This window comes from Erythrolamprus reginae, chromosome 3, assembly GCF_031021105.1.
Source record: "Erythrolamprus reginae isolate rEryReg1 chromosome 3, rEryReg1.hap1, whole genome shotgun sequence".
Taxonomy (NCBI): Eukaryota; Metazoa; Chordata; class Lepidosauria; order Squamata; family Dipsadidae; genus Erythrolamprus; species Erythrolamprus reginae.
Genome location: NC_091952.1, coordinates 13,169,770 through 13,189,508, shown reverse-complemented (window position 1 = coordinate 13,189,508; position 19,739 = coordinate 13,169,770). Strand labels below are relative to the sequence as shown.

The window sequence follows — 19,739 nt, the reverse complement described above, 5'->3', positions numbered from 1 at the left end:
ACTGCTCATTGTGCTGTCCTAAGACATCGGCTCAATGCCCCAAGGCCAGGGGCCTGGGAACAGAAGTGCAATGCCTCACCATCAAACCCGCCAATGCAGGGACCATTAGCAAAACATATTCTTTGAATGTACAGAGGGTGGACAAAGAAATAGAAACACCTTGCAGCTCTTCCGTGGAATCCAGATTTGTGAAGCTCCCTTCGAACAGTTTTTGCAGAAACTAGGTTCTGTACGTGTCTATTGAGCTCTGCAGTGATTTTAGGAGCTGCGATCTTGCGATCCGCTCTAACAATTCGCTTTAGAGTCTGACGGTCTCTCTCAGACAACTTCGACTTTCGACCAGACCTGTGCTTGACTGAGGACGTTTTCCCTTCTCTTTCAAAAACAGTAATTTCTTTTGAGATATTACCTCTTGAAACGCCAAACATTCAGGCACTTTCTGTTACACTAGCACCTGCAATTCGAGCACCAACAATTTGGCCTCTTTGAAAGTCTGAGAGGTCTGCCATTTCTAGAAGGTTATAACCAATTTCCTTAAATTTCTGTAAAAAAAAAAAAAAGGTAGTTTAAAAAAACATATCAAATAACAGAATTTTAAAAAACCAAAACATTAAAATATGTCAAGTTTTGATCGATTTGAACATGTTCAAACATTATGATGCCAAAAAGTCAAGTGTTTCCATTTTTATGTCCACCCCCTGTAACTGGACAATAAAGAATTAATATGTAGGAGGAACAGGAAAAGAAAAGCTAACCAGGGAATATAAAGTGAGTTCTAGATTTGCTATATTTACACACTTGGTATTTAGTAAAAGTATACTTTTTTCACAAATTGGAGCCCAGGGTCTTTCTTTCCTAAGAAACCAAGTTGGATTAGGTGTGACAATTTGACAGACTCTTGGACCGATTTCCGTTATTGATTACTATATTTTCACCCGGCCTTTTCTTCAAGAAGTTGACAGTTGTGTACATGGTCAGTGCTAATGCTCACTTCTCACTCCCACCTGCATTTGAGCTGGGTTCTCTACATTTTCTAACATGTATTATCTTCACCGCATTACTTTCGATTATTCTTCTGCACTGAAACTTGTTGAGTTGAGCAAAGGCGGGAATTCTGTGGGAACTCAATCCTTGCCAGTTTCAGGAAAAAGTGTAGGTTGGCAAGATAGTAGTTCTTGTCAACCTACAGGAGAAGATCTGTGTACATCTTGTGTGGGTCGTCCCCCCAAAAGAAACCCCATGAGGCTTCTGGCTGAAAAATACAGTTGCAGTGTGGTTCTCATGTTTGGTTCTTAGCTGTCACTTTAGGCAGCTTCATTGTTCCCCACAATGCCTCTGGTGCCCCATGGTAAATTATTATTATTATTATTATTGTTGTTGTTGTTGTTGTTGTTGTTGTTGTTGTTGTTGTTGTATGCCGCCCCCTCCAAAGACTTGACGTGGCCCACAACAATAAACAATATGGTACAAATCCAATAATTAAAAACTAAAGTTAAAAACCCGCTACCATTAAAAATCCTTTCAGTGGCATCATCAGAGAAAGATTTGGAATCCTTGTTAATCAATAGTAGACTTTAGTCAAAAGTAGATGGGGACTCTAATCAATAAAGACATCACAAGAATTTTTGTAGCACTTCATCCCATTAAATCAGTAGTTCTCAACCTTTCTAATGTTACTTAATACAGTTCCTCATGTTGTGGTGACTCCCAACCAATTCTCCCAACAGAGCTTTAAGTGGATTGGCAGGAAGGTTAGAGGGACTGTAAATGCCTGATTGGTCAGATTGTAAAAATATGTTCCAAGGCGCCAGAATAGAAGCTTTAGTTCCTAACACCATGGGAAATTTGTCTTTTCCCATGGTCTAAAGCTTCTATTCTGGCGCCTTGGAACATAATTCACTGGGTGAATTAACCCCTTAATTTTGGATAGAGTCAAGGATGACTGGGTGGAGCTGACCATTTAGTGGCTGGATGCCCTACCTAGAACCACCTGGAGTTCACAGCCTTTGTGCCCTAGGCGGGAAATGTCTGCCGCTACCTAGGATTGCACTCTCAACTGTTATGGTTCAAGTAATGAAACATAGAAACATAGAAGTCTGACGGCAGAAAAAGACCTCATGGTCCATCTAGTCTGCCCTTATACTATTTTCTGTATTTTATCTTAGAATGGATATATGTTTATCCCAGGCATGTTTAAATTCAGTTACTGTGGATTTATCTACCACGTCTGCTGGAAGTTTGTTCCAAGGATCTACTACTCTTTCAGTAAAATAGTATTTTCTCATGTTGCTTTTGATCTTTCCCCCAACTAACTTCAGATTGTGTTCCCCTTGTTCTTGTGTTCACTTTCCTATTAAAAACACTTCCCTCCTGGACCTTATTTAACCCTTTGACATATTTAAATGTTTCGATCATGTCCCCCCTTTTCCTTCTGTCCTCCAGACCAGTGTTTCCCAACCTTTTTTGAGCCGCGGCACATTATTCATATTTTCAAAATCCTGGGGAACACTGAAAGGGGGGGGCGGGGCGGGGGGGCGGGCTAAAGAAAAGTTTGGACAAAAAAAACCTCTCTCTTCCTCTCTTTCGCTCTATTTCTCCCTCTTTCTCTCTTTTCCTTCCTTCCCTTCTTTCTCTCTCTCCATCCCTCTTTCTTTCTTTCTTCCTCTCTTTTTTGCTCTTTCTCTCTCCCTCCTTCCCTTCCTCTATGTTTTTCTCTCTCCCTTGCTCTCTCTCTCTGTCTCTCTTGCTATCTCTTTCTTGCTTTTTTCTCTCTCTCTTGCTCTCTCTCTCTCACTGTCTTGCTATATGTCTCTTTCTTTCTCTTTGCCTCTCTTGCTATCTCTCTTTCTTTCTCTCTCTTTCTCTCTGTCTCTCTTGCTATGTCTCTCTTTCTTTCTCTTTCTCTCTCTCTCTGTGCCTCTCTTGCTAAGTGTCTCTTTTTCTCTTGCTATGTCTCTCTTTCTTTTTCTCTCTCTCTGCCTCTCTTGCTATGTCTCTCTTTCTCTCTCTCTTTCTCTATCTCTCTTTCTCTGCCTCTCTTTCTTGCTCTGTCTCTCTTTCTCTGCCTCTCTTGCTATGTCTCTCTTTCTTTCTCTCTCTCTCTGCCTCTCTTATATGTCTCTCTTTCTTTCTCTCTCTCTCTCAGCTGACTGCAAGCGGGAGCCCTGACGGCGGCAGCTGGACGTGCTGCTGGACACCATATATGCCAGGCCCACAGCGCCAGCATGTACGACGTCCAGCAGCACGTCCAACCGCCACCGTCAGGGCTCCCGCTTGCAGTCAGCTGAGAGAGAGAGAGAGAGAGCGCTCCCTCTCACTGCCGCCATCTCCCCGCGACTGCCTGCGGCCGCTGCGCCCCCCCCCCCCGCTCCCATCGCCAGTGCCCTCCCGCCGGGCCACAAAGGACACTTGCCGTCGACGCCAGAGAAGCTCCAGCTGGGCGGGGCGCTGCCGGTACTTCCATCCTGGGGTTCCCGCTCGCAGCTGTCAACCAGCTCCTGCTCGATGCCGTGGTTTTCGGCGCTCTCCTGCTGGGCCCCAAAGAAGGAAGGCGAGAAAAAGGCGCGAAGAATGGAGCTCTCCTTCTTCCTGCCTTCCTTCTTTGGGGCCCAGCAGGAGAGCGCCGAAAACCGCGGCATCGAGCAGGAGCCGGGGGACAGCTGCGAGCGGGAGCCCCAGGACGGAAGTACCGGCAGCGCCCCGCCCAGCTGGAGCTTGGCGGCACACCTGGCCATGTCTCGCGGCACACTAGTGTGCCGCGGCACACCGGTTGGGAAACGCTGCTCCAGACTATACAGATTGAGTTCATGAAGTCTTTCCTGATACGTTTTATGCTTAAAACCTTCATTTTAAGAATTCATTTTGCAGGTTGACATCAACCTTACAGAGTGGGAGGTGACTGTCTTCACCATTAAGCCATCATGACAAGCATGATCAATGAATAAATAATCAATGGATCAATGGATATATCTTAGAATTGAAGAGAATTAAAATGCTGGAGGGCATCAGCTTTAGTAAGGCTGGACAACATGACCCACAAAATCCATCCACTGGCCTCTAGGAGTTGAATTCTATCAATCCCATTCTTGTGGGACATTTGATTGATTCTGTTGTCATTTCTACCTTGTCTGAAGGAACCTACGTGATGACAGTGACGGCCAACGATGCCGATGACAGCACTACAGCAAATGGGATGGTGAGGTATCGCATTGTGACTCAAACGCCTCAAAGCCCATCTCAGAATATGTTTACCATTAACAGCGAGACTGGAGATATAGTGACAGTGGCAGCAGGACTCGATCGAGAGGTAAGAGAGAAACTTCTTTGATTAACAAATTAAATAGTTGGTACTCCCCGTTTCATAGCTACAGGCAGTCCTTGGCTTACAACCATTTGTTTAGGGATTGTTTGAAATTACAACGGCACTGAAAACTGAGGTTTATAATCATTTTTTGAGCCACAGTGGTTAGGATGCAGTTAGCTATTTCTGCTAACTGCTGGCTGACTGCAATTTGGCAGCTCCGCCCCCAGAAGGGTTCGGTGGGTTCGGGTTCCACGAACTTGCCCGAACCAGCCGCCAAGTTCGCACGAACACGCTGAACCCGAATTTCGTTCTGTAGCAGAACAGGAACGACTTGTTGCCAATAAGGGAGCAGAGACCACGAGAAGATTGAGATTGCCAGGTTTATTTGGTGCATGCATCAGGTTCAGAAGATATAAAAGCAATGTCTGAACAACGTGGATTGCTTTTCAGGGCTCTTTATACATTTCCAAAGGAGTACAAAAAACACACAGTATCAGCCAATCAGATACTAGTTGTCAACGTTTCCTTATACAGAAAGTAAAAAGAGGTTATACAATGTAGGAGATAGAGAATGTACAGCAAAGAGGCACTTGCGGTTAGATTGTGGGTTCCTGCAGAAGCTATGTGCCTTCAAAGCTTTGCTCTCTTCCTGAGTACATTTCGTGGTTACGCGTTTAATGCTACTGCTGTCCCTCAACCGGGCACAGAGGAAGTACAGGTGTGAAAACGGAAAAGCTTAGCCCTGTTGTCGGCACTTAGAAAATGTCAAGTTTATAGCAGATATATGCAGGACACAGGTCATATATCAAAAGAGCATAATCGTGGCAAGAAATGCAGTACAAAATGAAAATACAGATATCAAGGCATAGCCCAGCTTCCTCAGTTCGGTTTGCCCAACACTAGTTGTGAATGCACCAACATTGGAAGTTTTTAAGAAGATGTTGGATAACCATCTGTCTGAAGTAGTGTAGGGTTTCCTGTCTAAGCAGGGGGTTGGAATAGAAGACATCCAGGATCCCTTCCAACTCTCTTGTTATTGTTATTATTTTTAATAATATTACTTATAGAGGGCTGTAAAGTGTATATAAGTCTAAGTGTTATTGCTATTGCTATTTTTCAAATGACCATTGGAGGATTCCCCACGATCATGTGATTAAAATTTGGAAGCTTGACAATTGGATCATATTTATGACCGTTGCTGTGTCCCAATGTCATGTGATTCCCTCTTGCAATCTTCCAACAAGCAAAGTCAATATGGAAGCTGTTCTGATCTCTGGCTAAAGCCACTGTTAATTGGAATAAAGGATTGCTAAATGCATAGATTTGTAAAACAAAACATCATCTTTATTTTTCTTTCCTCTGTTCCACACTGCGTCATCTCGGCACGCAGCGCTGTCTTATCTTAAACTTTGGTAGGCAAGGCAACATCAAAATCATCAAAGCATTCCACAAGTCATTCTAAGATTTATGGCTAGTCAGAGTTAGCCCAGGGTAATAAAAACTGCAATTAAAAGCACAAAATGCAAAGCTTACTTTTGGAGCCACTTATTTCTTAATAGCAGATTGACAACTCAACCCTTCTCTTCCGCTGACACCCGGATGTGATGAATTAATTACTTAATTAATTAACCCGTTCCTCTCCTTAATATTTCTTCCCTGACACTTGCTCTCTTCACCTCTGCAAGCACCTGAAATAAGGATTTACCCATCTAGTATCTGTTTCTCCTTCACTTGAATCTGAACTTATAGAAACGTCCTGCGTCTTCTGCCTGTAAATCAGGCCCTACCACTAATTCATAAACACTTTCCGAATCAGTATCTGCAACATCCCCAAACTGAACAGGAGTACACACAACAGAATCCAGTTTCACTTAACAAACCGGTTGCTTTCTTAACAGCTGTAGAACAATTGTGACAAGAAAGATTGTCAAAAGGGGCAAAACTCATTTAACAGCCGTATTGTTTAATAACAGACATTCGGGGCTTATTTGTGGACTATCTGTATTTTTCCCCTCTCCAAAGTAGATTAACTCAGTCTGTACAAGGTGTCTTGTTGAAGAGTAGTTTCAAATAAGGATATTTTAAATTCCAACATTTTCTTTCAAGCAATATTTTTTTTGGGTGGCTGTTGTTCTTTTCTGATTTTCTTTGTCATGTTTTATTATCTTTAACATTTTGTTCCCGCAAAGAGGCAAGAAAGGTCAAATTTTTAAAAAAGATAATAACTGAGCATTCCTGTGGCCTTCAACCCATCCTCCCAGCCCAAAGTCCAGCCGATACTTAAAGTGCTTCAAAAAAATAAAAAGCCTGAGCGTAGCCTAATCTATTTGAAGATTAGGAGCATATGGCCCATATGCTCTTTTAAATTGAGATTGTCTGCCAATTAAGTATTTATTCTTTTTACTCAAGCAGTAAAGCCTGAATGAAATAATCGGCTGACCTACATCTGTGAATTTTAACTATATTTCATTGTTGCAGAATGATGGTACAAACAAGTTACTAGTAGAGGAATAGCAATAGATGCAAAACAGTTTCTACAATCCTCCTGCTTTGCTTCTACTGTTTATCTCCTAGTCATTGTTTTGCCTTTTGATGCCTTCTGCCACTTGATCCATCATCTTGGACTCTCACCCAATAAGCAATCAAAAGATATCTGGAGAATCCGTTGATAGCTTACTTCATAAATGGCAATTAAATCCAGATGGCAAGATAATTAGGAGAAAAAAAACAGTTCAAAATGTTCTTAGGATTTCCATCTTAATGAACTCGGTATAAACGAAGTTTGGAAATTCCACTTGCAGTTTTCCAAGTTTCCTCCTAACGTTCATGATTAAAAATTAAAGATACCTGTATCTTCCTTCTCACATTTCACATGGGGCTTGAAATTGTTAATTCTCATAGGTTTTTTAAAAAAAATCAGTGTGACCGTTATGTTTCTTTTCTTTTCTTTCTTTCTTTCTCTCTTTCTCTCTTTCTCTCTTTCTCTCTTTCTCTCTTTCTCTCTTTCTCTCTTTCTCTCTTTCTCTCTTTCTCTCTTTCTCTCTTTCTTACCTTCTTTCTTTCTTTCCTTCTTTTTTTCTTCTCTTCTTTTTTCTTTTTTCCTCTTCTCTTCTTTCCTTTTTCTTTTTCTTTTTCTTCTCCTTCTCTTCCTCCTCCTCCTTTTTTCCTCCTCCTCCACATCCCCTCCTTCACCCCTTTCTTTTTCTCTTCCTCCTCTCTCCTTCCTCTCTGTCCCGATATCTCTTCTTTCTTCAATTTCCCTTTCTCCTTCTCCTTTTTCTTACATTTTCTGACTATACTGGCTTTATATTCTGATTTTTTTTTCTTTTTATAATCAGCGTGCCCTGTTTTTCCTATCCTAAAACCACAAGTCACAAATGGGAGGGGACAAATTAAGTTTCCTTTTTCAGGTTTCCAGAATCCTGCTTCAACGTTTTAAAGCCATAGATCTGAAGAGCCCAAACTGATGAGCCTGGATAAACTCGTCCAAATGTCCCTCTTTTTCACAGGGGCCTAGCAAGTTATGTCAAAGCTTTTGCCCTCTCCGGTCCCTCCATTTTTCTCCTCTTCCATCAGTATCTCTGCTGCTTTGGGGCATCCCAGTACTGCCTTGCAGCAGAGATAGATTCCTAAATGCTGCCTCCAAGCAGGTTGGCACTGCTGGTCACTGGCGGATTCAGAAAACTTGAGGGAAATGTCAGCAGCAAGTATTCAGCCAAGAGATTTAGCAATAGTGATAGCACTTAGATATACAGCTTCACAGTGCTTTTACAGCCCTCTCTAAGCGGTTTGCAGAATCAGCATCTTGCCCCCAACAATCTGGGTCCTCATTTTACCCACCTCGGAAGGATGGAAGGCTGAGTCAACCTTCTTCCTGGTCTGTATGGTTTTATGACCATAACAATTTTACAACCGCCACAAAAAAGGTCCTGAATTCAGTTCAGTTATATGACTGTCCCATTTTAATAATAATAATAATAATAATAATAATAATAATAATAATAATAATAATAATATATTAGATTTGTATGCTGCCTCTCTCCGAGGACTCATGATTGTCATGAGTTGCAATCCCATGATGGGCAGGTTCCATTACAGTTGTCACTTGAGTACTACCTGTACTGGATAACCACATTCCTGTCTAACAGACAACAAGTGGTCAAAATAGGAAGTGTCATATCAAATCTTGCTCCTGTCAACAGCAGTGTCCCTCAAGGCAGTGTTCTACAACCAACACTCTTCACATTCTACATTAATTATATTTGTGATCATATTTTAAGCAACTGTGTTCTCTTTGCTGATGGTGTTAAACTATTTAATACCACTGACAATGCTGCTACCCTTCAAAAATACCTTGATCATATAGCAGAATGGTAAAACAATTGGCAACTTCAAATATCAACCAACAAATGCTCTGTCTTACACATTGGCAAGAAGAATCAGAATACAAAATACAAATGTACAAACTTGTAAATGACCCTCACTCTGTCAAAGATCTTGGAATACTCATATTCTACAACCTAAGTGCTAGAGCCCAATGTAACAACATTGCTTAAAAGGCACTAGGAGTTGTTAATCTAATTTTATGTAGATTCTTCTCTGGCAATATTATACTGCTAACCAGAGCATACAAAACATTTCTTAGACCAATTCTGGAATACAGCTCATCTCTCTGGAACCTGCACTGCATATTAGACATTAATACAATCGAGAAAGTCCAGAAATTTACAAGAAGAATCCTTCATTCCTCTACTTGCAACAAAATACCTTATTCCACCTGAGTTGAAATACTGGGATTAGACAATTTACAACTATGTTGCCTCCAATCTGATCTAAATGTAGTTCATATAATCATATACCAAAAAGTCCTTCCTGTTAATGATTACTTCACCTTCAACCACAGCAATACACGAGCACACAATATTTTTATTTATTATTTTATTTATTAAATTTTAATGCCGCCCCGCTCCGTAGACTCGGGGCGGCTCACAACAGTAATAGAAAAACAATGTACAATACAAATCTAATAATTAAAACTAAAAACCCATAATTTAAGAAAACATACACACAACATACCATACATAAACAGTATAGGCCTGGGGAAGTTATCTCAGTTCCCCCATGGCTGACGACAGAGGTGGGTTTTAAGGAGCTTACGAAAGGCCAGGAGGATGGGGGCAGTTCTAATCTCAGGGGGGAGCTGGTTCCAGAGGGTTGGGGCCACCACAGAGAAGGCTCTTTCCCTGGCCCCCGCCAAACGACATTGTTTAATCGACGGGACCCGGAGAAGGCCAACTCTGTGGGACCTAATCGGTTGCTGGTATCTGTACGGCAGAAGGTAAATGTAAACCACTCCAAAATCGACTGCAGAAAATACGACTTCAGCAATAGAGTGATCAGTGCCTGGAATGTACTACCTGACTCTGTGGTTACTTCCCCAAACCCCCAAAACATTAATTTTAGACTGTCTACAGTCGATCTCTTCGCGTTTCTAAGAGATATGTAAGGGGTGTGCATACCATCCCCCTGTCCTATTGTCCTCTTTTATTATTACTTTTTAACTTAGTTTATACAAACTACTACTATCCTATACATATTTGACAAACAAACAAGCAGACAAACAAACAAATAAAATAAACAGATAGATAGATAACGAGGCCTTACTGGAAATTATTCTTCAATATTTAATAGCTTTCTCCTTTTTCTATATTGCCTCAGCGTATAAAGTCCTTTTGAGATTTCTCCTTAAATGTTCTGCCTCGTCTTTCTTTGACTTAAAAGGAGGAGACACCCGAACTATCTCTGACATTAGAGATAAGAAAGCAAAACCAGATCAAAGCAGTGCATAAACAACTGGTTTTCAAAGCTATCTATCTCACCTGGTTCCCACTAATCGGATGTAAATATAGTTACACAGCTCTGTGACCATTTACTTACCATGGCTGTGCTTAATTGAATGGATCCCCAAGGAAGATAACGATAATTGGACTCCACTTCATAAAAATTATTAAAGGGAGAAGGTTTCGCAACAGACTGATTTTAAGCTCCATGCTCACACAGGGGTAAAAACAGGTAGAGGAGAAACAAAACAACGTCAAAATCCCACTAAGCTAATGGAAGGAAAATATAAGGTTCTACTCAGGGATGCAAGAAGTTAAATACCCATCAAGATTCAGAGCTACACTGAATAAGAAATCAAGTTTAAAGCGAGTTCAAAAATCAAACATATGTATGAAAATACCAAAAGAGCAAAGGAGTTCAGGAAACTTTGAAAATAAAATCTAAAGGGAGGGCCTTACTGAGGTATGTATGTATGTATGTATGTATGTATGTATGTATGTATGTATGTATGTATGTATGTATGTATTTATTTATTTATTTATTTATTTATTTATTTATTTGTTGGATTTGTATGCCGCCCCTCTCCGCAGACTCGGGGCGGCTAACAACAGTAACAAAACAGTATAATCCAATACTAAAAACAGTTAAAACCCATTACATAAAAACCAATCATACATACAGACATACCATGCATAAAATTTTAAAGGCCTAGGGGGAAAGTGTATCTCAGTTCCCCCATGCGTAGCAGCAGAGGTGGATTTTAAGCAGCTTACGAAAGGCAAGGAGGGTGGGGGCAATTCTAATCTCTGGGGGGAGTTGGTTCCAGAGGGCCGGGGCCGCCACAGAGAAGGCTCTTCCCCTGGGTCCCACCAAGCGACATTGTTTGGTTGACAGGGCCCGGAGATGACCCACTCTGTGGGACCTAACTGGTCGCTGAGATTCGTGCAGCAGAAGGCGGTCCCTGAGGTAATCTGGTCCGGTGCCATGAAGGACTTTATAGGTCATAACCAACACTTTGAATTGTGACCGGAAACAGATCGGCAACCAATGCAGACTGCGGAGTGTTGGAGTAACATGGGCATATTTGGGAAAGCCCATGATTGCTCTCACAGCTGCATTATGCACGATCTGAAGTTTCCAAACACTTTTCAAAGGTAGCCCCATGTAGAGAGTGTTACAGTAGTCGAGCCTCAAGGTGATGAGGGCATGAGTGACTGTGAGCAGTGACTCCTGGTCCAAATAGGGTCGCAACTGGGGCACATGGCGAACCTGGGTAATACCACTCTGTAAAGCCTTAGTAAGACCACACCTAGAATACTGCATCCAATTTTGATCACCACACTATAGAAAATATGTTAAGACTCTAGAGCAGTGATGGCGAACCTATGGCACGGGTGCCACAAGTGGCACGCGGAACCATATCTGCTGGCACGGGAGCTGTTGCCCTAGCTCAGCTCCAATGTGCATATGTGTGCTGGCCAGCTGATTTTTTGGCTTGCACAGAGGCTCTGGGAGGGCATTTTTGGCTTCCAGAGGCCCTCCAGGCAGATAGGGGAATGTGTTTTACCCTTCTCCAACCTCAGGGAAGCTTTTGGAGCCTAGGGAGGGTGAAACATGAGCCTACTGAGTCCACCAGAAGTTAGAAAGTGTTGTGGTTAGCTCTGGCCCAGCTCCTGCCCCAAGGACTGTGGATGTGGGGGAGACATCCACATGCTGCAGGCCTGTTTTGCCCCTGGTGGAAACTGCTGATGAAGGCTCCTCTGACCAAGAAGACATGAGTGACAGGGAGGAGGAGAGTGTGGCAGACAGCTCAGAAGGAGATCAATTATCTAACTCCTCCTTGGATTCAGAACAAGAGTTAATGATACAGCCACGCATGCAGAGAGCGATGCATAGGCAACAACAACTGAGAGATTATTATCAAAGAAAATGAGGCCACCTGTGGTTGGGTGGGGCTGTGGTAAGTAGTGAGGCTGCTATAAATAGCAGCCTGTGGGTTTGGCCATTGTGGAGGATTATCTGATCGTGTTTAGTGACTGCTTTACTGACTGACTTTTTGTGTGCTGAGTTTTCCCTGCTTTGAAACTAAACCAGAGCAAAGTCTGTTTCACTTTGTGGAAGAAGAAGGACTGTGAATTGCCTCACAGATGCAAGTTAAGTATCACAGAACTGATAAGGGACTTGTACAAATTACCAATTTGTTTGGAGACAAGTGCTCTTTGCTATACCAAAAGAGGGCTTAGTTTAAGTGACTTTTCATTATAAAGGACATTGTTTTGAATTTTCAAGCGTGTGTGTGTGTCTGAAATTTGTACCTGTGAATTGTTGGGAGAAGTCTACCAGAGAGCCCGACAGAACAATTCCCAACAAACAATTGTCTCTCCTTTATCTCAAATATCTATTCTTCCTCTCATATATCTTCTCCTCTATTTTTATAACTTTTCTTATATCCTTTTCTTTATATATATATATATTACTACTTGTCTATTCTCTTCAATGTGTATTAAGTATTGGACAAAATAAATGAATAAAATAAAATAAGCAAAGTCAATGTTTCAGTTAACAACTGCAGTAATTTTTACTGTGGCAAAAAGCTTATAAAATTGGACACAACTCCCTTAATAACCGCCTTGTTTAGCAATGAAAATTCTGGTCCCAATTGTAGTTGTAAGTCAAGGATTTTCTGTATAACTTCTCTTGGCTTTTCTAGATTCAGAAATACAAGGAGAACCATTTTTAAAACATTTAATCCTAAATATAGGTCTTTATTGCAAATGTATATGCCATGTTTAATCATTGAAGCCCAATGGAGGGAGGTGCTAATATTTTGTTAATGACCTTCTAAGAAAATTGGATAAGTGGCATTTTCCTCATTTGTTTATGTAGGCAATATTTCTAACCATTCAATTAAAAAAGACGATTCTGGGACAATAGAGAAGTAATAGGAATAGTAGTAATAATAATCATCTATAAACATTTGTAATCCCCAAATGAAGAAAAAATACTTCCAGATCTGCAGCAGATTACAAGATTAAAACACATCAACACTCAGGGCAACAATTAAATGATGTGCCCCAAATGACAAAATAACAATAAAGCATAATAGCTTAAAGCATAATTTAAATACAAGCACACAATTGAAACACTTTCTATTACAATTTAAGAAATTAGATTTTTTTTTTAAGATCTTGCCTTCAGGCTACCCATGATATGTATTTTTGGCTTTGAATTATTTTTACATCTGTCTGTCTGTCTGTCTGTCTGTCTGTCTGTCTGTCTGTCTGTCTGTCTATCCATCTATCCGTCCATTTATTTCTTCTCTCTCTGTTCTATCTATCTATCTATCTATCTATCTATCTATCTATCTATCTATCTATCTATCTATCTATCTTCCAATCATCTTTCTGTCTGTCTGTCTATTGATCTCTATATCTATCTATCATCTATCACTATATATCAATCCATCCATCCATTTCATCTCTGTCCTCTATCTATCTGTTTATTTATCTATCTATCATCTATCTATCTAACTGTGTGTCTGTCTGTCTATCTAATCTATCTACCTATTTGTCCTGTCTGTCTATTGATTTGTCTGTATATCTATCTTTCAACCATCTGTCTGTCTGTCTGTCTGTCTGTCTGTCTATCTATTAACTTAATATATATAACATAATTTCAGACAGCCTACAAAACAGTTGTAAATGGGAAAGTATGTTATTAATTCGGTATTTTTTTCTTTCCAATCTCAGAAGAAAAATATAAAATATCCTATAATCTTTGAATTCTCTTTTTACAGTATTTTTTTTCCTTCTTCATTGCCATTTCCTCTTATCTCTAACTTACATCCTGACCTTAGCTGAAGGCACAAGAAGTTCAACATTAATTGTTTATGATGAACTGAAAACCTCTAAAAGCAGCAATTATTGTGGTATATTAGCCTTGGTAGCATTTAACTTTGCAAGCCCGAGCAATAAAAATATAAATACAAAAGTTTTAGATGTTAATATGGCCAGATACAATGACTAACGTAATCAAATTATTGAAATTATTCCACTAGGAAATTTATTCATTTCCGTAGCGAGCTTTCCTAACAAAGAAAACAGCTGAATTTTGCTGTCATAAGATTTCACTATAAACTGAAGTCAATATTACTATAGAACATGTAGAAACAATGTCATCTTTTTTCATTTGGCTATTGCCATTATATGCTGACATAACCTTTAATAGCATGTTATTGTAACAAGTAATGTCACTCATTAGCGAAAGGTTTGCTTTCATTAACCCAGGTTAATATTGTTGGGAATGGATTCTGTAGCTTCAAGTGAATTAATTATGATAATATACAGACAGGAAGAATTGAAGCCCTGATAAGATAGACGTGAAGAAGACAAAAAGCAGTGTTAAAAAATTTGATCTCTCGTGTCTAACGTCCTTCCCTCACTTTTTTCCAGCCTGGATCACGAAGATCAGATCTAATGCAGTTGTGAGTTCCAAAACCCTTTACTATGGGTTCCTGGGTGCACTTGTGCATGAACGCAACACTTTTGTGTATGCGCAGAGGCATCCTGGGTGGGTGGGCAGAGCCCCTCACCACCAGCACTACCAGTAGAACCGGGGTGGTGCAGCAGGTAGAGTGCCACTGAAGCTGACTGTAGATCTGAAGGTCAGCAGTTCAAATCTCATCACCGGCTCAAGGTTGACTCAGCCTTCCATCCTTCCGAGGTGGGTAAAATGAGGACCCAGATTGTGGGGGCAATATGTTGGTTCTGTTAAAAAGTGCTATTGCTAACATGTTGTAAGCCTCCCTGAGTCTAAGGAGAAGGGCAGCATAAAAATCAAATAAGTAAGTAAGTAAGTAAGTAAGTAAGTAAGTAAGTAAGTAAGTAAGTAAGTAAGTAAGTAAGTAAGTAAGTAAGTAAATAACCAACCAACCAACCAACCAACCAACCGGGCTGAACCAGGAGAAACCTCCTTGCCTTTCGTAAATTGCTCAAGACCCACCTATATCACCAGGCATGGGGGAATTGAGACATCTCCCCCGGGCTTATATAGTTTATGTATAATATTAAATGACAGGTTTTTAGATACTTTCTTTTAATATTAGATTTGTTACATTGTATACTGTTATTATTACAGTTGTGAGCCGCCCCAAGTCTGCGGAGAGGGGCAGCATACAAATCTAATAAATAAACAAATAGAAACCCACTGCTGGTCTAATGGAATTAAATTGTAAGCAGTAGTATTTGTAACAAGACAGGATCTAACATAGAACATAGAAACACAGAGGGCAGAAAAAGACCTAGTGGTCCATTCCCTTTAAATGTTTTGTTTGTGTTTTTTATTTTTATTTTTTATTTTATTAATTTAATAATTTGATTTGATTATTTAATTATTTTTATTTTATTTTATTATTTTATATTGTATTGTATTGTATTTATGGAGTGTGTCAACCTCCTTGTGGGACATTCAATAGTTCCTTTTCTGAGCAATAGAATTTGATGGAGGCCCCTGCTAAATGCCAACCCGAGTTATTAATGTTCAAACACATTTCAGTCTAATGGTTTCCCAATGCGTCATTGTCGTTACTTTGCCATTGTCCCACTATTTCTAATCAGCCTATGCAATCTTCTTGCAGCAGCTAGCTTGGTGTTTCTTTGTTATAAATTTGATTTGCGTAGCCGCCCATAGCCCGCCATGTCACTCTGGGCAGCTCACCACAACAAACAATAAACAAACAATAAAACCAACTTTAAAAAATCAATATACAAACATGAAAACTTTTCATAATCAATTTCAAAACAGAAAATCATGATCAGCAACAGAATACCATCTATGTCAACTCAATACAGCCATTGTAAAAGCTTCCTACCAGTGATGGGCTCTTACGGGTATGGTCAGTTATGCAGAACCGGTACAAAATATTTGAATTTTTTTCTTTTTTTCCCCTTCTGGGCTCTGGGTGTATTTTTCCTATCGCAGTAAATGGGGTTGAATGTGTATAATTTTAGAAGAGCTATGCGTCCGTGTGCGTGTGTTTGTGTGTGTGTTTGTACATACACATACAGTTTATATAGTAGATAATGTATATTTTTGTGTGCCTGTGTGTAATATGTATATACAAATATGGCATATATACATAGAATTAAATAGTATATTTTGGATGTTCAGTAACATGGATGAGCCAGGGGGGCACAGCAGGTAGAGTTCTGTACTACAGGCCACTGAAGCTGACTGTAGATCTGTAGGTCAGTGGTTCAAATCTCATCACCGGCTCAGCCTTCCATCCTTCCGAGGTGGGTAAAATGAGGACCCGAATTGTAGTGGCAATATTGTGCCTCTGTTAAAAAGTGCTATTGCTAACATGTTGTAACCTGCCCTGAGTCTAAGGAGAAGGGCGGCATAAAAACTGAATAAATAAATAAAATAAATAAATAAATAAACAGTAAATACTTTAGATAGGGACCCTAACCCTAACCCAAACCCTTGACATGGGTGATGTCAAGTTGGCCACTTTTAAGCCAGTCACATGAGCTTTAAGGCCCCCCCCTGTCACATGAACGTCAAGTCACTCCCACCTGGTCATATGGCTAATAAGCCACACCCACAAAATAAGCAATACCCACAGTGTGGTAGTAAAAAATTTTTGCAGCCCTTCACTGCTTCCTACTATAGTTGCACCCCCAGACCCTGCAGCAGAGCCTTATCTTCAGCAAAGGCAGAAAAGCGGGTGAGGTGCAGGGATCAGCTGGGTCCATGTGGTCTGGGTGAATGAGCCAAAAAGTAGTTGGGAGCGGGCATGACTTTAACCACCAGCCATAATAGAATGGGCTGGGGCCAGGGATGGGCAGCAGGCAGGACAGGGTGGAACACAGTTCCACCGGCGGAAATAAAGATGTGTGTGCAGCTCCAGCTAATTGGCAGCTGTCACTTCCTGGATTACTGTTCTCTTTTTTTTTCCTGCTCCTGCTACTGCTGCGCTCCTTGCTTTTTTCCTCTTTCCTCCTTCCTGGCCTTGGACGAGCTTCCCTCTCTCCTGCTCGGCTCCCTCCAGCCCCACATGGCCACCTCCCACCTGAGGTGCAAGCAGAAGGCGTGGGTGGAAATGGCATTGGCATCATTTATGCTTCTGGCAACACTTGTTTGCCTAGCTAACCAGCCTGAGGCAGGGGGGGGGGGCCACCCAGGAAGGAGAATGCAGGAAATGCGAAGCAAATTGTCACCCCAGAGAGCAACACGAGTGGCAGTAAAAATTTTGGCTGCCCATTACTGGGTGGGGCCAGCCAATGGTGGGATTTGCTGGTTCGCCGAACTATGCAGAATCGTAACAACCGGTTTGCCCGAACCGATCCAAATCATCAACAGCCTACCTCTGTTAATGCAAGCTCCCTTAGTTAGTTCATGGATTAGCAAGATGGGATTTAAGCAACTTCCCAATCAAATCTGAATGCTATAGTTTATGCCAAATTTATTTCTAAAAATCCCTTCACCGTCTTCTTTAGCGGGCTGCTTTTTGCCATTATTCAATAAGTAAAATCCTGCTTGTATGGGGGGAAAGGTGTTTATGCAACTGGAAAGCTCTCCAGGTTTAAACATATTCTTGACAACTTAAATCTCTTCCCTCCCACCAGCTACTTTGGAGGCTTTCTATTTCAGTAGAAAGCATAATACTCCTCCAATTTCAAGTCAGAGTACTTGCACCTCTCAAAAAGGTTTTAAGTTTTCTTTTCATAAATCACTTATCTCCTCTGCCCCAATCCCACTTGCCTCTCTAAAAGAATTATTGTATAAAGCTATACCAGGTCAAGTGAAATAATTAAACCCAGGCTGGTTCCACTAATTAACTTAGTCATAGTTATTAGCATTTAAAGGTAGAATTAGTCTGTTAACCCTTTGCAGTATAAAGATGGGAATGTTCAAGTAAGATAAACATTTCATATTAATAGCAATGGTATTGCAAGATAAAATCTTTTTCACCTATTACTCCACACACGTGAAGGAAAGACTTCCATTTTAGATTAACACAGATCTTTAAAGTACAGATAGTCCCTGACTAACAACTATTCATTTAGTAACCTTTTATAATACAAGGGTACCTCTATTTAAAAATGCTTCTACTTAAGAACTTTTCTAGATAAGAACTGAGTGTTCAAGACTTTTTTTGCCTCTTCTTAAGAACCATTTTCTAATTAAGAACCCGAGCCTGGAAAGATTTCCCAGGAAATTTGATAGCGGCACAAAGACCTGGCCGATTTCTTTAATCCCAGCCATCCAGGGGTTTTCTGGGCTGTCTGAGGAATCTTTCGGTGGCGCTTAAGGAGGCTTTGGCAGCCCAGAGCGAACAAAGCGTTTTCCTTTCTCTGGGCACTTGGAGAGGAAATAAACCACTTCGCTATGGTGACTCCCTCGAGCTGCCTCCCATACACCCGGTGCTAGGTTGCCTCCCAGAATGCCTGGGCATGGAAAGGCAAAAGGGGCGCTTTGCCAGATCAACTTGGCTTCAGCCAAACCAAGGAGTCACCAGAGTGAAGGAAAGGTGCTGGCTACAAAGTGAGTGAGCGAGATGACAGGGGAGTCCTTCAGCATGGGCAGGAAGAGGAACTAGGTAGCAGCAGCAGCCACCTTCCGGTCAAAGGAACAGGAGATTCCCCCCTCTCGCCCGCTTGGGTTTCTCTCTCTGGCACAGTGTATGGGAGGCGCATGCTCCTCCTTGCCACCTCAGAGTCCCTTTTTTAAAAATCCTTAAAGTTTTGAATTTTTTGATTCCCCTCACCTCACCTTCTTCCTTCGGCAGCAACTGTCCTCCTCCTCTTCTTCCTCCTCCGCCTCCCACTCAAATTCCGAGCTTTTATTTCTTTCCTAATGTGTTTGCACCTATTATTTGCTTTTACATTGATTCCTATGGGGAAAAGTGCTTCTACTTAAGAACTTTTTTTACTTAAGAACCTGATCACGTTCTTAAGTAGAGGTACCACTGTAATTCTTTTAGTAAGCCCTACATGGCATGGGACCAAGTTACCTATGGGACTGTCTTCTGCCTCATACATCCCAGTGGCTGATCAAGTCCCAAAGAGTTGGCGTTCGTCAGGTGCCATCAGCCAGACAATGTCATCTGCAAAGACTTTAATTCCTGATATCCTGGTCTGTGGCTGTCCTATTTGGGTTGGGTAGCTTCTGAAAAATGCAACTCCAACAGATTCCCCTCTGTCTTAGTCAAGCCCGATGTGTGAACGTAGCCATAAACTGAATCTGATGTATTCATATCACCTACAGTTTATCGTCTCCATTAGTTTTTGATGGGTTGTGCAGAGCTAGTCTCACTAACAGAGATTTTGTCTTTTAAATAATATGCTCAAAATTTGCCACCTCCACCTACCAGCATGCTTAGGGAAACAGCTATTGTGCCTATTCAGTGTTAATGTAAAAGAGACTGCTATTTAAGACAGAAGCATGAGAGAGAGAGAAAATCATCAAAATGAAAACTGATAAAAAGTAGGCAATTTTAATCACTCAAATGAAAGCACTTTGTGTTTAAAGCTCCTTCTGGTATACTTTTAGGATGTACACTATTTCACAAAACAAAGAACAAGTAGGATTA

The 19,739-nt window shown here is 40.9% G+C and overlaps 1 protein-coding gene across 1 annotated transcript in view; it reads left to right on the top strand.

Moving 5' to 3' along the window:
* Positions 1-19,739, top strand: part of CDH4 (cadherin 4) — a 784,771-nt gene that overhangs the window by 587,337 nt on the left and 177,695 nt on the right. The window contains exon 7 of the mRNA XM_070744288.1: positions 4,134-4,306. Within this exon, the coding sequence (XP_070600389.1) occupies positions 4,134-4,306 (173 nt within the window). The remainder of the gene's footprint in view (positions 1-4,133; positions 4,307-19,739) is intronic.